The sequence below is a fragment of the Leuciscus leuciscus genome, assembly GCF_965113295.1.
Source record: "Leuciscus leuciscus genome assembly, chromosome: 9".
Lineage (NCBI taxonomy): Eukaryota > Metazoa > Chordata > Actinopteri > Cypriniformes > Leuciscidae > Leuciscus > Leuciscus leuciscus.
Window position 1 is genome coordinate 37,195,869 of NC_138733.1, and position 23,971 is coordinate 37,219,839.

General features: G+C 38.0%; 1 protein-coding gene and 2 long non-coding RNA genes across 8 annotated transcripts in view; 2 read left to right on the plus strand and 1 right to left on the minus strand.

Annotated features, from left to right (window-relative positions):
• Positions 1-23,971, plus strand: part of LOC309506814 — a 360,589-nt gene that overhangs the window by 236,999 nt on the left and 99,619 nt on the right. The gene's annotated exons all lie outside the window — the stretch shown is intronic.
• The window catches only part of LOC309506744 (cyclin-dependent kinase-like 1), a 115,668-nt gene that overhangs the window by 87,671 nt on the left and 4,026 nt on the right, over positions 1-23,971 (minus strand). For 5 of the 6 annotated variants that reach the window (XM_082180693.1, XM_082180690.1, XM_082180691.1 and 2 more), the window contains 2 exons: positions 23,158-23,248; positions 9,400-9,600 (listed from right to left, as the gene is read on the minus strand). In XM_082180693.1, coding sequence (XP_082036819.1) covers positions 9,400-9,600; positions 23,158-23,248 — 292 coding nt within the window. The remainder of the gene's footprint in view (positions 1-9,399; positions 9,601-23,157; positions 23,249-23,971) is intronic. The other variant, XM_082180694.1, reaches the window with a different exon arrangement.
• LOC309506816 lies at positions 13,625-22,134 on the plus strand. Its single transcript, XR_014208936.1, has 2 exons — positions 13,625-14,047; positions 21,558-22,134. It is a non-coding gene; the product is annotated as an uncharacterized lncRNA (long non-coding RNA).

A 23,971-nucleotide genomic window follows, 5' to 3' on the forward strand; every position in this document is an offset into this window, starting at 1 on the left:
ATTCGACTGATCTAGAAGATTAAACTTGCAGTAGCTAACAACTCTGATTCAATGATACGTACAAAGAGAGTTAACAAAAAACTTTTCTCAGATTCTCAGATTAAGTGTGCTAGACTGAGCTCAAACTATTTAAACTCTATCTTATTTATGTGGCATTAGACACCTATCTTTGTCATGAACCAGTGTTGATCTCTCTCTCTCTCTCTCTCTCTCTCTCTCTCTCTCTCTCTCTCTCTCTCTCTCTCTCCCTTTCTCCCTTCGTTCCTACCACTTTCCCCAGTTGATCATCATCGCAATCAGTGCTTGCGCTGACAGAATAATCTGGCCATCATGGACCCAGCGAAGGAAGCGGTGCTGCGGTGCCTTTCGTGCTGCGGTCGAGGTACAGGGAGCCATGCTGGGCAGAGGAATTATCTGCTGCCAGACATGCAGTGGAGAGCCTGGCTGCGCAGGTGACTGATTTATCCACGCAGTTTCACCACTATTGTCTGGACCCACCGACACCCCAGAGGATTCAGAATTCCCCCGAACCCAGGATCAACAACCCACCGTGTTATGCGGGTGAGCCCACTGAATGTCGCGCCTTCCTAACGCAATGTGAAGTTGTGTTTTACCTTCAGCCCACCACTTATGCTGAGGACTGCGCCAGAGTTGCCTTTGTGGTTTCCTTGCTAACCGACAGGTTCGAGATCTTGCAGGGAGCAAAGATTTTCACAAAGTTGGATCTCCGCAACGCGTATCATTTAGTACGCATAAAGGAGGGAGACGAGTGGAAAACAGCGTTTAATACACCTCTTGCCGCCCCCCTGACAGCGCTCACTTCGGTCAAGTCTCGTTTCGCTTGGTCCGAAGTGACCCAGACCGCTTTTGAGCGCCTCAAGACTCTATTCACCACCACACCGATTTGAATCACTCCTAAAAAGAGACAATTCATCATCAAAGTGGATTCTTCAGATATAGGCGAGGGGGCGGTGCTTTCACAGTGATCTCCGCTCGACGATAAGGTTCATCCATGCGCATTCTTTTTTCATCGACTCTCACCCACAGAACACAATTATGACGTGAGTAACTGCAAACTCCTGGCTATCCGTTTAGCCTTGGGGGACTGGCGTCAGTGGTTGGAGGGGGATTCCGAGGCCTTAGTCTCGTCTCAGGATTCCGAGGCCTCCGTTCCCTCGATGCAAGCGTTTATTCAACGGTGCAAACGTACCTGGAGAAGGGTGCAAACTGCCCTTTGTCGCTCCAGAGCACACACTCGCCGCGCCGCCAATCGACATTGCGTCAGGGCTCCTAGATATGTTAGCGGCCAGAAGGTGTGGCTTTCCACCCTTAACTTGCCTCCCGCAAGTTAGCACCTCGTTTCATTGGACCTTTTCCCATCGTTAAGGTTCTTAGTCCGGTAGTTGTTGAACTCAAATTGTCTCATGATCTACGCTGCTTCCACCCTATATTCCATGTATCTTGCATTAAACCTGTAATTCGGGTTATTATTGTTGGTTTGTTAGGCTCATTCCTGTACTATCAGCAGTTACCTTCAACTCAGCTAATCCACTTCTGGAGAACCTTGTCTTGTCCAGTCTGCTTGTTTGTTTAGACTGTTCTCTGCCCAGCCATCCTGCTGCTCGTGGTCTCCAACCTCACCGCTACCTGCATATCAGCAACTACTGGCCTAAGACTGTCATCCTCGCTGACCGCTGTTACCAAACTCGGGGACCTCTGGTGTTGTGTTTCACCAGCCAAGTTATCGACTTTTGTGTTTACTAGTTCTGCGTCCGCCCGACGGCAGACTGCTTTTGTTCCCTTTTCTATTAAACTTTGTTTCTGTACCTGCCTAAACTCTTGGGTCCTCTGTTTATCCTGACACTCTTTAACAGTTTTGTAACTTGATTGATGACATTCGCTCATCAGTCCATGCACTACTCTGAGCTACACCAACTACGAACACATTTTATATCATGTATGCCTAGACGAATGTGCCAATCAGAGTAAGTTTGGGGCAGAGCGACACATGCAGCTCCGTCCCGATCTGCAGGCTGCAGCCAGGTGTACTTGGCTATGGAAACAAAATTCCCCTCCATCTTTCAATGAATTTCTGCGAGATGTAATAAGCTTCATTAATAAAATTTTTTTTTTTTTTTTAAACGTTCATTATCTTTTTTTCTAAAATATATAGTACTTCTAGTCTGTCAACCTAAGCATCAAGATGTTATTATGATTGTGGCTTGAATCTGTTCAGGAGTGTGTGATTATATAGGTCACATGTATGTGTGGACATCTGTGTACTTTATATTTTTAAGGTTTTGTTTGTCAATATATGTGTGTACACTGAATATATGGCTAAATTATTTTATTTCTAAACTTTAATGATTCAACATACACGATTGACATACTTTGCATTACACTCTAGTCAGTCAAGTCATCTTCATTTATATAGCGCTTTTAACAATGTAGATTGTTCCAAAGTGACTTTACAGAGATACAAGGATAGTTTAAAGTAACAGAGATTGTTTTGGTTTTATAGCAGTTCTTGAATAAAGTTATTTTCCAGCTAAAGTTAATTTGATTGATTCACTTCTGTCGCAACGGTCATTAGTTATTAACACAACACCGTTTTAACAGGAAACTCTACACAGACTTTAAACGCGAAACCTGTGAGAACGCTGATGGTGTGCACATGCGTATTACGAGTTCAGTCTATTGGTATGCGCGTTCAGTGGTGGAAATGGGCAAAATTCACTGGGCGGACTCTATTTTGAAAAAATAAATAAATAGAGGTCATCTGGCTTTAGATGACCTTTCAGATGTTTAAAAACCTTTATAATCTATAATAACTAAATTATATAAATTATTTATTTTATGTTTCATTTAACCCCCTGGGGTCGGCTATTGCAAATAATAAAAACAAAACGTTGTGTTTTTCGTAAAATAAAATGTAAATAAACATGATGCGTTGTCCCGTCTCTCTCAAAGTGAAGTTCTGAATTCTGAAATGCGACAGAAAATGATCTGTAACTCCGCGAATGCTTGTCACTGTGGCATGAAACATGTGTCTTTACAAAGCTTGAAGTCTCCATTTTTAAATGATGTAAACCATATAAAAAACAAATAAAGAGTTCAGATGCAAAAGCCTCTAAATGCCATCTGGAATTTTCTTATAGAATGATCATTTTTATCAAGCTTGTATATTTAAATTCAATAATTTCACTTAAATGGCAATGAAGATTACCTATTAATTATCATTTAAGTGAAATTACTGAACTTAAATATACAAGCTTGATAAAAATGATCATTCTATAAAAAAAATTCAAATGGCATTTAGAGGCTTTTGCATCTGAACTCTTCAAATATTCTCTGTTTAAGTAATCCGTATGAAAGCAACGACATGTGCAGTTTCTCCAGTCCGAGCTAATTAAAGGTACAATATGTAAGAATTTTGCATTAAAATATCCCAAAATCTCAAGGCCAGTGTTATATATTTTGTTAAAGGGGGGGTGAAATGCTATTTCATGCATACTGAGTTTTTTACACTGTTAAAGAGTTGGATTCCCATGCTAAACATGGACAAAGTTTAAAAAATTAAATTGTACGTTTGAAGGAGTACTCCTTCCGGTTTGTCACAAGTTTCGGAAAGTTTTTTTAGAGTATGGGCCTGTGTGATGTCAGATGGGGCGGAATATCCTTATATGGGTCGTAAGGGCACTTCTCCCGGAAGGGCGCGCGCGCACCCGTAGACCAGAGCGAGAGAGCGAAAGCAGTACGCCCATCAAAGCGCTGTGCTCGGCTTTAGGGAAGTTAATGTCACCAAAGAAGTGGGTTTTTGGTTGCCAGGGCAAGACAACCCTGCACAGATTCCCAAAGAACTCAGGTTTAAGGGACCAGTGGATGGAGTTTGTTTTTCCAGAGCATCAACGGAGTTGTGCAAGTGTTCTTGTTTGTTCCCTGCATTTCGACGATGATTGTTTTATAAACAAAGCCCAGTTCGACGCCGGATTTGCAGATCATCTAATGCTTAAGGATGGAGCAGTCCCAACGATAAAGGTTCACGGTCGTGCGTTGGAACCGCAGGCGGTGAGTAAAACTGCTTCAAATGTCTGTGTGTTGTTAGCTATCGGCGCGTAAGCACAGCTTTAGCTCCGCCCACACGGCACGCCTCCAGCCGCTCGTTTTTTTCCGGAAAGACTCGGTACAGCCTATCTTTCTTTTATAAATATAATAAAACTAAAGACTTTTTGGAGATATGAAGGATGCAATACTACTCTATAGGTACTCAAGATTAACATGAGATTGACTGAAACTGAGTGTTTCACCCCCCCTTTAAGTTGATTACTTACAATATCCCAAATGTTTCCAACTATTTTTAAATCGTGAGAAAATTGCGATTTTAACCAAGGAAACGGGGCGTTAGAACAGGGGTGAGCTGGGAGTCGCCAGTCAATTGCGTCATATCCGCGTTACCCTCGTTTTCCACTCGTACTGCGTGGAGTCCTGGACAAATGCGGAAGTTGTAGTTGTAGCGTCTATCAAGCTACAAACTTTAGCTTGTTTCTTGCAGTCGTTATGGTACATAATTATTCTTTACCGATTGCAGCTGGTTCTGTTAACCCCCTGAGGTCTACGGTATCGCCGGCGATACCAGCTCGCTTTTTTTTTATCAATGTAAAAGAAACTCATAAATACTCTGTTGACTTTGATTTTCCATAGGAGTTTCATACATCAATTGATTCTGTTAAATGTGTATTATTTTTGTGTATACTCACAATAAAAACAAAGTGTTGTGCTTTTTGCCAAATAAAGAAAAATAAACACGAAGCGAGTTCTGCCTTCTCTCTGCCAGTGAAGTCCATTCTGAAACGCATCCGAAAATGAACAATAACTGAGCGAATACTCAGTCAAACAGGCATACAGAGACACAGGCATGAAGCTTGAATTCTCTTCTTTTAAATGAAGTAATTTATATAAAAAACAAATATTTTCATCTTGTGAAATCTGTATTAAAAGAGAGCGATTCCAGTCGAGCTCATCTCATCTCATTACGTTATAATCGGCCACGCCCACGGAGAGCGCGCGCTATTCAAACGCAAATGACTGAGACGATCCCATACAAACTGTGAACGCCCACATATCAGCTCGAGAAAACACATCAAGTTTATTCAGATAAGTGTAGTTGTCTACACTGTCTCGCAGCGCTGTGAGGAATAATAATAATGGAAAACTTACCTCAGAAGTGCTGGTATTTCGAGGAGCAACGGATGGAATAATGTAGTACGTTTTTTTTTTTCATTCTCAAGTAAATCGCGTTTCTGTGTGAATGAATGAACGAAAGAGATGCGCTGTTTACCACAACTCGCAAAAAGACGGTTTAAATTTGAATTGCGTTTCTGTGTGTGAATAAATGATCTGCTTTTAGCAAACTATTTTGCTATACTGAGTAAAATCGATTGAAATATGTTGAAATAAAATGTATTTGTATAAGCAACGTATTAAACTGCAAATTAACATTTATATTCCTTATAATAAAAACGAAAGACCGATGTTACAGACATATGAAAGACAACATTTCGTTGATTAGTTTTGGATAGATTACACATTTTTACTGTAAAATATCTGCCACCTCAAATAAGCTTTTGTTTGCCAATTTTTGCTAATATGTTAAATATAGTATGTTTTGTCAATGTAGGCTATATTCGAAGTTTGAAATATGTATGATAAAATGTATACTTTAGTTTTTACAAAGAAAGATTACACTTCAATTGTTGTTGTAATTGTAACCTTTTTAATAAAAAAATATATATTTACAAGGTAGATGTAAACAAATTTTAAAAGGTAAATATAAGCATTTTCTTTAAATAATTTTTATTGTGTTTTATTATTGACAAATTTGGGGAGAGGATACATATTCCAAAACTGAAAATACAGTATGAGAATTAACTGCACAATTAATAGACATGTTTTCCTTGGATATTATACAATTTGCAAGCAAAATGTATGAAAAAAAAAAAAATTGACATGCTTCCAACTGTGAACCAATTTGGTAGAATATATATATATATACTGTATATATATTGCTCTTGCATTCTTTCTTAATTTTATATTTTCCAAATCTAGCATTCGGTAATAGTTATGTTTATGTAAGGAAAGTATTATTGCTTTAGATTTGTGTTTAGTTTATTGACATTGTTTATCACGTCTGGTGTTTATGGCCATGTAAATAAACATAGCATGTGTTATACATAAAGATGAATCAGTATTTTGGCAAATGATGTGGGTATGCTCGAATGTACTTTTACAACAATTGTTTAGAACACGTAAAACTGCGCAGCGTTATCACAACAATGAATTCAACAAATACAGTAACATCTATGATAACCAATTTAGTATTAAACCTTACTTTTCTTGCGGTTAATTCATTTTTAATGAAATAAAAGTGTGATGAGGTTTAAGAGTCAGGAAGGAAGAAGACAGGGGTCAGCGTGACTGGGACTCGTACTTTATTAAAATAAAGCAAAACAAACAAAAGCCGCGCACAACGCGCATTCACTGTGGCAACCGCGACGGCACAAAACAGTTCAAAAATGAGAGCTCGGATCCACCGGTTTTCTTCCTCTGCGTCCAATTTTCTCTCCAGTCTTTCTCTCGTTCCAGCGCGGCTTATAAGCGGTCTCTCCTCGCCAATAATACTGCAATAAGACACAGGTGTTCGTCATTTGCACTTGACCTACTTGCTCGTCTCTTCTCTCTCCCATCACAGACCGCGCTGAACCACGCCCCCCTCGCCACAAAAAGCATGTCATTAAACGCAACATTTATAAAAATAGAACTTAGCCTCATCCATGAACATGATTTTTCGATTCCCGTCTGACTGATTTACATCCAATGTGGAGTTTAAAACGACAGTTCCCATCATTCCACGCTCCTTCACATCGTCATCAAGCTATGCCGTTGTTGTTGTTTGGAATGTAGCGCCCTCTAGCGGCAAAAAATTCTTGCATATTGTACCTTTAACTCTAATGTGACCACGTCTACGCGCGCACAAGTGATTGACATGCAAATGATCCACGTGCTGTTAACGGACTCATTACCTCAAAAACATAGCCTGGGAAAACCCAGACAACTTCCGGCAAATTTAGATTTGCTCTGCAAGTAGTCTGGCAAAGAGCTCATTCAAGCCCATTTCTAATCCGTCGAAATCGCGGCACCAATCAGAAACGTTGAGGCGGGCTTTACACGATGACGATCGCTCTGATTGGTTTTAGGTCTATCCAATTGCGCCCAGAGGCATTTGAGCGACGTCCGTTGGTGAAGCGCACTCAACTTTTAAATGCATTATTATATTCAAATTGCAAACACATGAGGACAGTCTCCATGAAAGACCCACTGGCAGATGAACGTGCTACTACATTTCTCTCCGAAACGGTAGGAAATTAAATTCGATTTAATAGAGGATTTTAACTGTGACAAGATGATTGACAGGGCAGTTTACGTGACAGGATGCATGCGACAGATTCGTCCGATAAAGATGACGAAGTAGTATGTCCCAAAGCTTGCCTACTTTTTTGCTACACATTCAAAAGTAAATACCTTTTCTCACACAAAAAGAGTACATACTTTTATGGCGTAGTGTAACTTAGGGACGCAGCAAATGGCTTTACACGATGACGATCGCTCTGATTGGTTTTAGGTCTATCCAATTGTGCCCAGAGGCATTTGAGCAACGTCCGTTGGTTACGCCCCTTTGGAAATGAGTTATTAATGAAGCTTTGCCAGACCATAACTCAGTTACTACTGAGAATGGTCTGGTTTTAACCACGCTATCAAAAACAAGTACCGTATTCCTGTTTTTCCTCGAGTTTGGAAGACTGTGTTTGTGCTCAATGTGCTGTGCTGTTTACCTTGGATTTACCTCAGAAGAATTAGAAGAACACGATTTGAGTATTTATGAGAACGATTTTTAAGGTAAGATTATTTATTTACCTTAAGCAGTCTGTTTTGAAGTTCTGTGAGTAGTAAGAATGACGCGCACTGATAAAGAAGCATTTCCATTGGCTGCAGTCTGCAGGCATTGGCCAATAACAAAAGACGACATAGCGCAGCCAATTTTACAGAATGCCATTGATAAATATCAATATCCCTCAAAGTTTTTATTATCATATATTGTGCTACGTTTATGTAGCTATTATATTGTAGATAAAATATAGTAATCGTTACAATGTCCACAAAAAAAAAAAAAAAAAAAAATATATAGCCTATATACAGTATAACCATTTTTGGTACTATACGGTTATCCGGACCACATGATGGCCTTTTTTTTCTTTCAACTGGAACGCCATCCCCCCTCGAAATAAACTCCCCACACTCCGTCCCCCCACGTCCCCCCCCATTTCCAGCCCTGTGCGCGTTTGAATATATGTGCGCAGGTTTGTAATTCCCAACAAACCAAGCCTTAAAAAACTACTTATCTGGCCTTAACATTTTTTATACAGAATTGTATCACTTCGAGGTAGATACGCGAACCGAATTTTCCCGACAACGCTTTATCTGTAGAGTGGTAAAGGGATTCTCCATAAGGAGAAACTAGTTGGCACTTTAGCACCCTCTATAATTATTGATTGAGTTAGTGCTTTTTTAAATTTAGTTTCATTTTATTTTAATTTAATTTGTATTTTTTGGGGGTTGAGGGGTGGAGTGGGAAGAATATATTTTTTTTCTCCTGTATCTTTATCCTGTAAATATTGTAAAAGTTCAATAAACAGATTAAGCAAATATTATTATTATAATACATTTTTTAATTTTACAGTGACGTCAGTCAGATGACAGAAAAGCCATTTTGTAGTGATTCCAACTGATCACATTGGTGTATGTGAACAGGACTGTCCTTTCTACAATTTCTACAACTAAAGTATAGTGAACCCTTTAGTTATTATACCTTGAATCAATGTTTAATGTCACATTAAGAACCACAAAATAAATACCACTTGTGTCACTACTGTGTTCTGTACAATTTACAGGAACTTACAGGGCCAAGTAAACAGTCAATTACTAAGCTAATGGGAAAAACACAGACAATCATTGTATTGTGGCTGTGTTCTGTGATCCATGTTATTCCAGTCATATTTAAGGAATGTTCCAAAAAAGCATATTGTGTGCTCCAATAGAAGCAAGGATATCTGATCTTTTCTTGATGGAGCTTTATTGAGTAGTGACCTAGATTTAAAGTAGATATTTTGTTGATAGTTTTACTGTAAAATACATTATTTAAAAAATAAATAAATAATTTCCAGGTTTAAATTCACTCAAATTTAAATTGTTATATTACACATTTTTAAGTGGTCTCAGACTTTTGGACCCTTTTGTATTTAACTTTAAACGCACAAACATTCTCCTTTCTTTCTCTTTTAGTACCCAGCGTTTGTCGAATGAGGTGCAACTGATCCACGTCAGAACGTCCTGGCCAAAGAGGATTTCCAGACAGCAGTTCAGCAAAGACACAACCAAGGGCCCAGACATCAACTGGGGGACCGTACTGAGTGTCTCCGACCAAGAGCTCTGGGGCCCGGTACCATCGTGTTGCCACATAATCAGTGTAATCATCACCTGGACCAGCTGTTTGACATAAACACACGAACACACACGAACACACACGAACACACACACACACACACACACACACACACACACACACACACACACACACACACACACACACACACACACACACACACACACACACACACACACACACACACACACACACACACACACACACACACACACACACACACACACACACACACAGATTTTAACAAAATGGGGAACTTACATAGACTTTTATCGTTTTTATAAACAGCTAGTTATAAATACTATAACCTAACCCACATCATAACTATCTGTAGTTTAGCTAATTTTAAAACAACTTTATTTACTTTACTTTTATACTGTTATTTACAAATGAGGACATCCCTAAAAGGCAGTTTTTGGGAGCAATTGTCATGTTTACCCTTACGAAAAAGAAGTATACTTAAAGTTAATACTTAAGTAATGTTGAAGTATATTTTTAAGTATACATTATGTAGTAAGTATACTAATGTCAATATGTACTAGTAGTAAACTTTTAAGTGTACTATTTTAATACCGCATGGGACTAAATTGGCCCACTTTTAGTATATAAAAGTATATGTTTAAGTGTACTATAAGCATAACAGTAGTAAACTTTAAGTGCACAACTAGTTCATAATTACATTTCATTTGAACTGCAAGTGAACTTATGGGTATACAAGTAGTTTACTATTTTAATACTTGTAGCAACTTTGAAGTATACTCTCAGTAAACTACTAGTTTAGTACACTGTAAAATCCAATAGCTTTCCTGACTCATATATACTTAGTACACTTTACTCAGTAATATAAAATACATACTTCTTACTAGGTTTTGTTGAGTTACAGTCAATTGCAGGGTGAAAATAACAAGTTACTCAATCGTTTGAGTGATGCTTACCTGAAACAAGCAACAAAGGATGCAATGACGTTACTAAACCAGTGAGAGGCAGCAGTGCATTAAAGCGTGCCTAATGTGCAGAAAAAAACAAAGAAGAAGAAGCGGCACTCGTGAGAGCATGCGCAATAGGCCTTTATCACCTTTGAGAACATTAAGTCCCTGTTGTGTTCGTCTCCTGTGTTGATAGCGCCACAGTTTGATAAAACATTCATGCTCCAAGTAGATGCAAGTCAGGTGGGTGCAGGTGCTGTTTTGTTACAGGAGGATGGTCAGGGAATGGCGAGACCAGTTAGCTTCTTTTCCAAAAAATTCAACCGTTATCAGCTGAATTATTCAGTGATAGAGAAAGAAGCGCAGGCACTTGTTTGGGCTTTGCAGCACTTTGAGGTGTACATTGGAGGAGGGCGGCCACTTGTTGTGTACACAGATCACAACCCGCTGACATTTTTACAGTCACTGAAGTGTCCCAATCAGAGACTCATGAGGTGGTCGTTGTTTTTGCAAGCCTACGCACTGGAGATTAGACATCTTAAAGGTGTAGACAACGTAATAGCAGACGCGTTGTCACGTGCCCCTATGCTTTAAGTTGTTCTTGTTGTCTTAAGACCTGGTTTTTCCTATGCCTGTCTTCTTAATTTGATTCCCAGGTATCGGGGTTGCTGAAGATGGAATGGAGGGAAGCAGTAGTCTGAAGTTTGCAAGTTGAAGTTGAATGTATATTTCTGCTGTGTATATATTCTGCCATTTATTGTATTGTGGTAATTTTGTAATATTTAGGGACTGTTCGTTTTTTATTTAAGGGGCCACCGGAGGAGTTTTGAGATCTGTTGTCAAAAAAGACATGACCCTCCCTTCACCAGCAATACATTTTTCTATGACCCTCCAAAATGTTTGTGAAAAAAGGCATGACCCTCCCCGATAATTTATTGATTAGCCTACTTCTGTACTGGTTTGCGCTTGGCAAAGATGTTCAGATAGCCATTGTTTTTTTTTTTTTGTTTTTTTAAACCAAAAACTCTTGCTTTCTCATCTTACTAGGGCTGTAACGATAGACCAAACCTACGATTCGGTTCGTATCACGATTTTTGATTTTAGATTTGAAAAAAATCATGTTTTCGGTGCTGATGTTTGTGACTCGTTCAACATGTGGGTGGGGCTGCCAATAAAGCATCTAAAAGCTGTCACAAAGACCCAGCAAAAGTAATGATTGATATGTCAAATATAGCAAGGAAACATTTTAATTGTTTATTAATAAAAAAGTGTTTTCTGTGTCGACTGCAAAGATGAAGTTGACGATGCGTCGCGATCTTCTCAGAACGCGCCAGAGATAAATGCACATTTCATAAGCAGAAAGCAGTCTGTTTTCCTTCGTTTTGAATTGTTCTGTTTAAAAGTAGACATTTCAAGCTTTCTATATATTTCTCAGGTCTGTGAGGCAAGTAGCATACCTTACGCTGAGTTTCGGTTCATTTATGAGACAAGAGTCCAGTTCACTCGCCCGCGCCTCCGTGATTATCTATTTTCTACTATATTTACTTCTTATTTATTAAATCCAGATGAAACATTGATTAAAATTAAGATACAATTAATAAAAAAACGAAATTCACTTTAAAGAAAGGCTTTGTGCTTTCTGTTTGAGGTCTCTGTGAAATTTTTAAAGTCGCTTTCAGAGCAGTCATGTCCGTAATGGAGAACTGTCACGCCCGTAACATTGTTTTTTTTTTTTTTTTACATAAATACGAACACGAAAAATAAAATAAAAATAATATTTTATGTTCTGTGGAGGCCGATCTTTATTCATCCGGTGGGTATATATCTTTTGGTTTGCACAGTGTAATTTATAGAAGAATTACTAAAACATATTTTGCCACCTAAAAGTTAAAGATTTTTTTGTGTCACGTCACTTCACATGTGTATTTCCCTCATATTAAATATAAAATTTAATGTGTAGACTGATATTTTTCTAATGTCTTGACTCCTTTATTTTTCTAATGTCTTGACTCCAAAATATTGGTATTAAATGCATTTTCTGAGAATTTATATTTCAAGTTTTGACTGCAAATGTTACGTCTATAACACTGGAATCGCCCAATTTTAACGAATTTATCCTCAACTAGTTTTTGTGGTGTAGGTCTATGTATTTTATTATGTTAACTTAAATAATACTAATAGTAATTTAAAGATGTGGTAGCCCTACATCTTACACATCGTGGAAACAAAATAAGAATGGAACTAAAATATGGTAGTATCGTGCTACAGCGCACATTCTATCAGCAGCAGTTCTGGCGCCTCAGTCGCAATACTGTAAAACTCGACGTTCACATCACATGTTAATGCAGTGGTAGAGTTACACTCACAGAACACTGTGCACTTATTCGCAATCACAAAAGTTAATTATTTGCTCGTGCTTTAAAGCTTTGCCGGGTAAACATTTCATTGGCATTCTGTTCTGACATGATGCATTTTTTCTAAGCGCGAACTGAAGTGCGCGCGCACTGTCAAACAGTGCCAAACTGGATTTTTGTTGGGTCAGACCCATCTGATATCGAAGGGGGGCTGATAACGCGAGATCAACATGGAGCTAAATGGAAAAAAATATCACCAAACAAGCCACTTTGAAATGTTGCTGTTTTCATGTATATAAAAGTTGGGTGACCCTCCCCCTAGACTAAAAAAAGTTGAATGACCCTCCCCTCAACAAAGAATAAAAAGACATGACCCTCCCCTATTTTCCTCCGGTGGCCCCTTCCATAAATACCGAACGGTCCCTTAATGATTTTGATTATATTGGGTTATGTTACTTGTGGTTTGTTTTGCCGTGGCTCCCGGCCACCGACTTTATGTGTGACGGCCTGTAGCAACAATGACGTCCGGCCAGCTGCTTTTCACATTAAGTGAATCATGAGGGTGTCGAACACATCTTCTTTGTCCTTAGGAAGACGAGCTCTGGTTAAATATTACTCCCTAAGGGCTAAATCACCAGCGCCGGGGTGTCTGTTGCCCCCCAGTTCAGCGTGGACCCCCCGTGACTTTTATAGACTCGTGACATTCCAGATACTCCACACACACGTACATACACACACACACACACACACACAAACATCCTTCGTGTTAACTTAACATCCCTTTTAATGTGTGTAACTCAGACTTGTATCTGAACTTCCTGTATGTATGTGTGATTAATGTTGTTTTGATCATATAGTTATGATCTTTGAGTGTTTGGCTCTGAAATGTGTTTTTGAAGAATGTTCTCCCAGTAGAATCGCATCCCGTAACCCGATCTCATTGGCAGGTCATAAAATTTGACCACCGAGCCCATCCAGCCCTATGCAAAGGAGACAACGGGGGCGCAACATTCCAACGCACACACACAAACACACTCTGGACTTTGAAACAGAAACCCCCTTACAGAAAAGGACTTTTACCCATAAAGTCACTCTTAAAGGTACTAAATATATCAATTTTTGTGTTAAGAGGTGTGTGTAAACCATAGGAAAGCATATGTCCTATTGTAACATTAATAGAACTGCAAATGCCTATACTAATGCATAATAATGTATCTTTGCATTGCTACAACGTCTATATTCTATTTTTGATATCTCTGTAATCCTCTCCAGCTAACGGAGTTGAATTTTGATAACCAATTGCAATAATTTGTATCGTTTGACACCTTTCATATGTCTGGAGCAAATCTTCTCAAATCCGATTTCTCACATGACAGTCAAAGGGGGGGGGGGTTTCTTCACAAACAAAGAAACCTCTTCCCGCTTCAGATCAGAAGGTCCGATTCGTCCTCCACGCAAAAGGAGGCGTACACGGGACACTGTTAAAGGTCTGAGCCTTCAGTTTGCTCGCTCTCTCAACTCTCTCAACTCTCTCAACTCTCAACTCTCAACCCTCTTCTGACCTTCTCCTCCACGCGCAGCGCGTCTCCTCACAACGCAACCAGCTGGACAGGCCTTGGCTTCTCCTCTGGGACGCATGCCCGCGTCATGTAGAAGCTGCCGTTCTTTTGCAACTAAGTTCCTACACGCCTTTCCCCTCCACAAGGGAAATGATCTGAACTTTCTCGGTAACGTTAAATTCAAGTGAGCCTTTACATCGTCTTGCGAAACGACCCAGAAGACGAAGCTAGACGCAAACCAGCCGGACACGCGCACACGCGCGCCCCCTCTTCAGCACCACACTGAAAGAGCACAGAATCTTGCAAGTAACGTATCTCTCTCTAAAAGCTGATTTCAGGTGTCCAGCTCTTAGGTCTGTGAATTAAGTTACCCTCTATCTCTTCTCTCGATTCTTTCTTTCTTTCTTTCTTTCTTTCTTTCTTTCTTTCTTTCTTTCTTTCTTTCTTTCTTTCTTTCTTTCTTTCTTTCTTTCTTTCTGTCTTTTATTTTATTCATTCTGACCACGCGATGTTTTATGTTCCTGTTTGGTTAAATGTTTGTCTGTTTTATTGTGTGCATTTTTACGTACGTTCATATTGTAGCTCATATAATCTCTAGTTTACATTTATTAAAAATCAATTTATACTTTTAACTGTCTCTGTGTTTGAAAACCCACCTTGTAAGTCAATGAAATCAAAAGATCTAAGCTACAAGCTCGATATTGACTACCTTGAGTAGTTTTAATTCATAAACTCAGAAAGTTTTATGTTCGTGGCCAGAAGATAAACTTTCTTGGAGTTTGTAAACAGGGGTACTCCTTCTTAACTGTGATAGTCTTACATCTATTCGCTGGACGAATGACTGATGACGAAACCAGTTACAGAACGAGGTATTTCCGAAAATTGATAAAGTAATGTATATGCGATTTATGAATTATGACCATGAGTTATGATTAATAATATTTCCCAAATTCCCTATACTCTTGAGCTAATTCGCATTGACCCAGAGTCATTTACGTTACAGGCCCCTGTGTGATTGTTAATTATCTTTGTTCTGTTTGCTGATTGGGTGCACCTGGAACCTGTGAGTGGTGCACCTGGAACCTGTGAACCCTCTGGAGATAAAGCTCCACTTGGTCAAACTACTCGAGCATTCTCTTCTCCGCAATCCAGACGTCAACCATGGCCTGATCACTCCGACTACTATATTTTGTTTTAGGTTTACTTATGTTATAGAGACTTACCATCTGCATTTAAATAGTTATGTTTGGTGACTCTTTTGTTAAATAAATCACTTTTGATTATTTATGCTGCCTCGTTCCCTCTTTTGTCATGACCCTTGAGCCAGGTTGTGACACATCACAATAGAACGCCGGAAGTAGCCGCAAAATAAAAATAAAATGTTTACATTTCGTCAGAAAGTAGGCTTATTATTGGCCAGCATCACACATGGCCAGCGTCAGCCAATAATAAGCCTACGTTCTGACGTAGAACCTAGAAGCACTGGGCTGTTTACACTACGTCAACAGCGTAGGAGAATGACGTGGAAGAGAAGAGATTGTTGAATAATGTCGTAATGGCGCGGTGTTTTTACACACAAAAAGTATTCTTGTCGCTTCATAACATTAAGGTTGAAGTACTGTAGTCACATGGACTATTTTAACGATGTCTTTACTACCTTTCTGGGCCTTGAAAGTTGCAATGACGTTGCAGTCTATGGAGGGACAGAAAGCTCTCAGATTTCATCAAAAATATCTTAATTTGTGTTCCGAAGATGAACGAAAGTCTTACGGGTTTGGAACGGCATGAGGGAGAGTAATTACTGACAGAATTTTCATTTTTGGGTGAACTAACCCTTTAAGATGCTGTCAGCGTATTCATTTCTAATGTACATGTGTGTCAGAGACATTGCTTTTTCATCGTTTAGGCTAATGAATGTAGCCCCTTTTTTTGCACTTCTATATACCAAGTTTGGTCTCCGAAGTGTTATTGATTAAAGTGAGTAATTGTTTTGTATTGAATTGTTAAAGCTGTTTGTTGAGAGTGTGTTAGAGTTAGGGTATGTTCTCAAATATATTCATTTTTATTCAGATTTTATATACATTTAGTAATACGTTATTAAAATCAAAGGTTGTATTTTTATTAACTAACATTAACAAAGATTAATAAATACTGTAACAAATGTACTGCTCATTGTTAGTACATGTTAGTTTATACACTAACTAATGTTAACTAATGAACCTTATTATAAAGTGTTTCCGTTTTTTTATTATTTATTTTTTTAAAACCTAAAGTGACTATTTACATAAATTGTATACCCCAATGCAAACTTGTGTGGACCACCCCTGTGTCAGTTGTTAAGAAAACAAATACAATACATTTACCTTTGAACTGTATCATTGCCTTAAATTTATTTGTCCAGTTGTAAATGTTATCTTTGTAAAATTGTGAAACTATTCTCAATGATTTATAATAGATGATTGATAGCACTTAAGTTATTGGAGTAAAGCTTACCTGCTCTTTTTAAGGCAATCGGTTTGCATGGTTTATATAAACATGTAAACTGGATTGCTTTTGAAGTAAACTCAACTCAATAATTCCAAGTTGTATGCAGAAAACATCAGAGTTAACACAACTAGCATAAATGAGTACATCTCAAATAAATGATCAAGTATACTATACAAATTAGTTTTAAGTTACTGGAACTCTCTTGTAAGGGTACATTACTAGACATGCACTTGTTATTCCTATTTCACTTTACTTGGTTTTTTCAAGGCAATCGATTTTCATGCTTTTTTTTAAGTAAGGTTTACTAATTGGATTTTACAGTGTAGTTTTATACTACAAGTTTTCTTTAAGTGAACTTAACATTATACTTATAGTTTACCATTTATATATTATTTTTGCTCTTTTAGTGTACTCTCAGTAAACTACTAGTTTAGTAGTTTTATACTACAAGTTTTCTTTAAGTGAACTTAACATTATACTTATAGTTTACTATTTATATACCCAGGGGGCAAAGGGGGTTTAGCAGACATGGGCTGCTGTAAAAGGTTGTCATATAAAAATGAAATCTATGATGTCTGAGGATCACAACCTGGGTGGACAACCAACAAGCTGCTGGAAACTTGTAATTAGGGTCAAAACAATGCTACCTCAAATTCTGCTTTAACTCCCCGGAATCACCCAATGAATTAATAGTCCAGGCAAAGTAGCGTTTTACGACAGACTAATTGTAAAATAATTTTTTTCAGCTTAGATCATTTCTATGAGGTGTCCAGAACAACATACTAAAAGTCCTAAGAAATCCTAGTTGAGGAAATATGTTAAATTCTCATCAATCTGAGATGTGTGCCAATAAGGCCAGGCAACAATACACCCCAATGGGACAATTTTTTTCCTTTACTCCTATCAAAATGAAACTGTACACAATGAAAGTACCCATAAAAAGTAAAAAAAAATTGTATTACAAGTTTCTTTGGAAATGAATTTTAATATGCAAATGAGCTATACACTAATCAAATATGCCCAAAATACACCCTAATGGACTTATTTTTTCCTTTACTCCTATCACAATCAAACCTCACACAGTGAAAGTATACATGAAAAGCAACATTTTTGTTTTACAAGTTTCTTTGAAAAATCTATTTTAAATATGCAAATGAGCTCAACACTAGGCCTAATTGACTTATGGCCAAGAATACATAAAGTGGGAGAGAGGCCGCACTATGCTTAAAGGGACACTTCACCCATTTGCATTAAGCTTTGTATTGTTAGAAACCCAGTCATATATTATAATAAACGTGGATTTTTCATTAATTTTTCCCTGAGATGGGAGAAATAAGGATTTAAGTGTTTTACTTCCTGCTTATTATGACGTAAAAATCATCATTTTGCGTCATAATAAGCAGGAAGTCACATTTCATTGAAAAGTGTAGAGACTACAAACACTAGCTCCTCATTATTCCAGGGGGCGGGACCCGCTCACGCTACAGGCCTATTACAGATCAGTGGGTGGGACTTCACTTTCTGAAACTAAAAGCAATATCCTCCATCTTGTTTGGAAGCTAAGCTAACAGGCACTGTGGAGCAAGCTGTGAAGATATGACAATAGCGGAGGGTAACGTTACTCAATATGATGTAGAAGAAGAGGATTTCGGAAGTCTGATGCTTGAATCAGGTGTTTGTGGCTACCTTTACAAGCCGCATAGCGAAGAGCAGCCGAGGCAGAAGACCTGCCTGTCGCGGACGAGAAGCCCAGACTGGCTCGAGCTGGGGGCGGACTGGTGGCGCCGGTGATCTCACTATGCAACTACGAACCGCTAGGAACACAGAGATAGAGTCCGTCTGCTGCAAAGCATTTAAACGATGCCAATTTCTCCTGGACGAAATCTCTGAATCAGACGAGGACACGGACGTTTGTGTTGTGAACCATCCTAGTTTCGCACTGCATCTGACTGAACATCCCGGTAACGTAACCATGCAATAATTCACCACTTCGAAAGAAATACAAATGAGGAGTAATTCATTAATGAGTTCGCCAACTAACTAACGTTAGACATTTTGTGTGAAATGAATTTCAAGCTCCGGTGGTAGCTAGCCTTATGGACGGATGAGTGATTCATATGCGTCAGAGTCTCACTAGTAGCCTTGTTGTTTTCAACTGCGCTCTCTACTGGTAGGCGCGGCTTGGGAGTGGCCTCCTAGGGCAGCGAAGCAAGTGCATTCTGGGAGTTGTTGTCTTTCATCCACATAAGCCAAAAATACATTTTCTGGCTTTTCTCAGTCTAGAAAGCTCCAAATTCAAAAATAATTTCACATTTCTTCTACATAAATGACCTATTTTAAATACACATTCATCTTTCCAGAGGTGAAGTATCCCTTTAAATATATATTTTTTTTTATTTGCAAATAAAAATTAAATATATTTAAGCATAGTGCGGCCTCTCTCCCACTTTATGTATTCTAATTATCTAGGCCAGCACTCTTAAAGTTGACAAGAATAAACATTGAGTGAAGCCTGCTCCTATCCACATTTACTTATGGCCAAGAAACCATAAAGTCAAAAGTAGAAAAAACAGGGGCCAAATAACTAACACATTCATGTCCATTCAGTAAGTTAACCTATGCATAAACAGTCACTTGCCACACTTACCTGGGTTACTTGCCACAAAAAGACTTATATTGACCTTAAGAATTGATTGCACAATCTTGCCTCCAGTTGCTTTTTAAATTATTATTATTATTTTATTTTTTTGTGAACAAGCCTTACCTAATGACATTCCCCCACAGATAACATCAGAAGAAAGTCAGAATAGCCATCTTAGTCATTAGTAACGTGGTGAGATAAAATTTTGGGCTGGTAGATTTACAAATGATTAGTATTGTTGGTAAGATTACGAGATTACAGGCAGAAGTCATTCTTACCAACTAAACGATTCACTCTCACAGAAGACAGATGAAAAACCAGATAGACACACTTTCCAGACATTCCAGCTCTTTAAAATAATTTTGCCGGACACCAAAACTGCTTCTCTTTTTGTAGTTAGCAAGTATGTCAGACCAGGCGGGCCACACATCAGACTTCCACCGTTTGTAAAGTAGCTTTGCAGTGTTATGAGAAGCTAGCAACAGCAATATCTAGGTTAGTTAAAGAAAAACTAAAACAAAACAAAAATAAAATAAAAAACACCAAAAAGAAACCTCCCCTGTTGTTGCTACCTTGTCGTGGTGGAGAGGCTTGTGTGCCTCCGTGACCCTGAAGACTATACTAGCGGGGGTTATAGTATACCCCTGGCAGGTACTACCAAGCCAGGCAGTTTTCAGGTTAGAGGCCAGTCTAAAAGTAGCATTGCCATCACCCATTGGCAGTAGGATGATTGGATGAAGATTGGGCCGATGTATTTGTCATACATATGATAGGTGTTTCTGCCTATGCAAATTAGGACATATTCAATAAGTGTGGCACTAATGTGCATATTCAAATTCATTTCAAAAGAAACTTGTAATACAAAAAAAGTTACTTTTCATGTATACTTTTACTTTGTAAAGTTTTATTGTGGTAGGACTAAAGGAAAAAATTAAGCCTATTTGGGTGTATTTTGGGCATATTTGATTAGTGTATAGCTCATTTGCATATTAAAATTCATTTTCAAAGAAACTTGTAATACAAAATGTTTTACTTTTCATGGGTACTTTCATTGTGTGCATTTTCATTTTGATAGGAGTAAAATAAAATAAATAGCCCCATTGGGGTGTATTGTTGCCTGGCCTTATTGGCACACATCTCGGATTGATGAGAATTTAACATATTTCCTCAACTAGGATTTCTTAGGACTTTTAGTATGTTGTTCTGGACACCTCATAGAAATGATCTAAGCTGAAAAAAATTATTTTACAATTAGTCTGTCGTAAAACGCTACTTTGCCTGGACTATTAATTCATTGGGTGATTCCGGGGAGTTAAAGCAGAATTTGAGGTAGCATTGTTTTGACCCTAATTACAAGTTTCCAGTAGCTTGTTGACCGGGTTGTCCACCCAGGTTGTGATCCTCAGACATCATAGATTAAATTTTTATATGACAACCTTTTACAGCAGCCCATGTCTGATTTCCTAAAAAAAACAGGTGTTTTGCCCCCTGCAGGTAATATAATTTTTGTACTTGCAGTAGGCCTATACTACTATGTTCAAATGTTATTTTTTATACTTGAAAAAATATCTGTAACTTTAATTTAGTGCTGGGCAAAGATTAATCGCGATTAATCGCATCCAAAATAAAAGTTTGTGTTTGCATAATATATGTGTGTGTACTGTGTATAATTATTTTGTATATATAAATACACACATATGCATGTATTTTTTCAAGAAATATTTGCATGTATATACTGTATATGTATTTATATATAATTTATATTATATATAAATATAAATAATTTATATATAAATTAAAAAAAATTCTTTAGCCAGCCAACCCCAAAATTTAGATACGCAGAATTAGAAACATATCTGTTTTATATCAATATTTTAATCAATATTTTCAAACAATGTAAGTTTCATAAGACTGTATATGAAAAACTATGTAAAAAAAGTATATTTAATAGGCTACTCGATCAAAAGAGTTAACACAACTACAAGCCAAGTATACTTTGAATAACTAAACTTTTAAGTATATCTCGATCAAAAGATTGAGTACAAGTATTTAGTCAGCAGCCATGTCACCCTGTAGCCCAAGACCGGTTGCCCACTGAAGCTAAGCAGGGCTGAGCCTGGTTAGTACCTGGATGGGAGACCTCCTGAGAAAACCAAGTTTCTGCTGGAAGAGGTGTTAGTGAGGCCAGCAGGGGGCGCTCACCCTGTGGTCTGTGTGGGTCCTAACGCCCCAGTATAGTGATGGGGACACTATACTGTCAAAGAGCACCGTCCTTCGGATGAGACGTTAAACCGAGGTCCTGACTCTCTGTGGTCATTAAAAATCCCAGGATGTCTTTCGAAAGAGTAGGGGTGTAACCCCGGTGTCCTGGCCAAATTTGCCCCTTGGCCTCTGTCCATCATGGCCACCTAATCATCCCCATATACTGATTGGCTTCATCGCTCTGTCTCCTCTCCACCAGTAAGCTGGTGTGTGGTGGGCGTTCTGGCGCAATATGGCTGCCGTCGCATCATCCAAGTGGATGCTGCACATTGGTGGTGGTTGAGGAGATTCCCCCCTTCTATGTAAAGCGCTTTGAGTGTCGAGAAAAGCGCTATATAAATGTAATGAATTATTATTATTATTATTAACTATAGGCCAAATATACTTGGACTTTTCTCTCAGTATAAGTCAAGTACACTTAAGTGTAATTAAGTATATTTCTGAGAAGTACATAAAGTATATTTTTGAGAAGTATATAAAATGTAGACTGAAAGTATGCTTTCTTCTTTTTAGTTGAAAAGAAGTATAGTAATAGAACACTTGAATAAACGTATTTTTCGTAAAGAAGTATAGTAATAGAACACTTGAATAAACGTATTTTTCGTAAGGGAATTATTATCGCTGTGTACAAGATCAGGTTCAGTTCCATGCTTATTTTATTTACTAAACTATTCCACCCGGAAGCTTGTTACTATATAAACTTGAACATGTTAGATTATAAGACAGTGTGTAATATTATGTTTTAAAAAAAAAGAAGTATTTAATAAGCTACTCAATCAAAATAGTAAACCCAAGTACAAGCCAAGAATACTTAGAATACTTAATTATACCTTTAAGTATATCTCGATCAACAAGTAGAGGCCAAATATACTTAGACTTTTCTGTCAGTATAAGTCAAGTATACTTAGGTGGAATTTGAAGTATATTTCTGAGAAGTACATAAAGTACATTTCTGAGAAGTACATACAAAGTAGACTGAAAGTATTTTTAGTTTAAAAGAAGTATACTAATAGCACACTTGAATAAACTTCTTTTTCGTAAGGGTAGCTTACTTCTGGGTACAAATTGTGCCCAAAACATGGTTAAGTAGCTACACATGCACAGATTCAGAATTACATGTACATCATACAGAAAGGATTACAACATGCTGATGGATAGACCTTGTGTTAGCCTATACACTGAAACCCAAGGATGATGTAAGCTGACCCTGACTGGCTGACTGCACCTGTGAGGCTTCACGCTGCTCTGAAAGTGTGCTCAGGACGCATGACAGCTGATATAGGTAGGACGTATAAATAAGTCATTAATGAAGTGCAGATGCTAAATGCACATAAATGGCAAGAGAGTGTGTGAGCTAGACAAAGTCACTTACTGAGGATGCGAGCAAAGCCAAAATCACATAGTTTGATCACACCAGTCTTGGTCAGAAGAATGTTCTCCGGTTTTACGTCCCGGTGGATACACTAGTATACACACACAAAGAGTGACACTGTCAGAGATACATACACAAAATACACATACACTACTACAAGGCAGGGATTTGTAAAAAGACCATTTCTTTCTAAAAAAATTATAATTAATATCTTACCACAGGCAATAGAACCGATCTAGCAACAATCTAGCACAATAAGTGTCATTCCCTTGTGTCCGAATATGCCTATTTTATAGTTTTCAAAAAGCAGTATCTGAACTGTGTCCAAATTCATAGTATTCATGACTTACTACTTCCACCAAGACTCTGAAGTGTACATTCAATGGACATTACAATCCCATGATGAGGCAACAGGAGACCATTTGTAAATGCATGGAAGCTGCACATATGACGTGGTAGGTCACATGACAATATGGCAGTTGTAGTAAGGATTATATGTATCCATACCTAGTAAGTTCTTCATCAAATGTAATACTTACTCTGACAGTTTCAGACACAGCGACTGTATGTAGTGACGTGCATGCTGCATGTCATTTTCCAATTAAGGTCCATATTCTGTTTAAGAGTTTGTTTTTATGTTTTCATGTTTCACAGCTAGTCATATTCCTATATAGGTAAGCAATATCACAGTAAAAGTTGAATAAACAAAAAGTTAATATTGAGTAACTTAAATTTTTGATAAATTGTGCAACTATTTTGGCTATTGTTCCTGTATGAATCAATGTTTTTGATAAAATCGGTTGAATGAATAAAT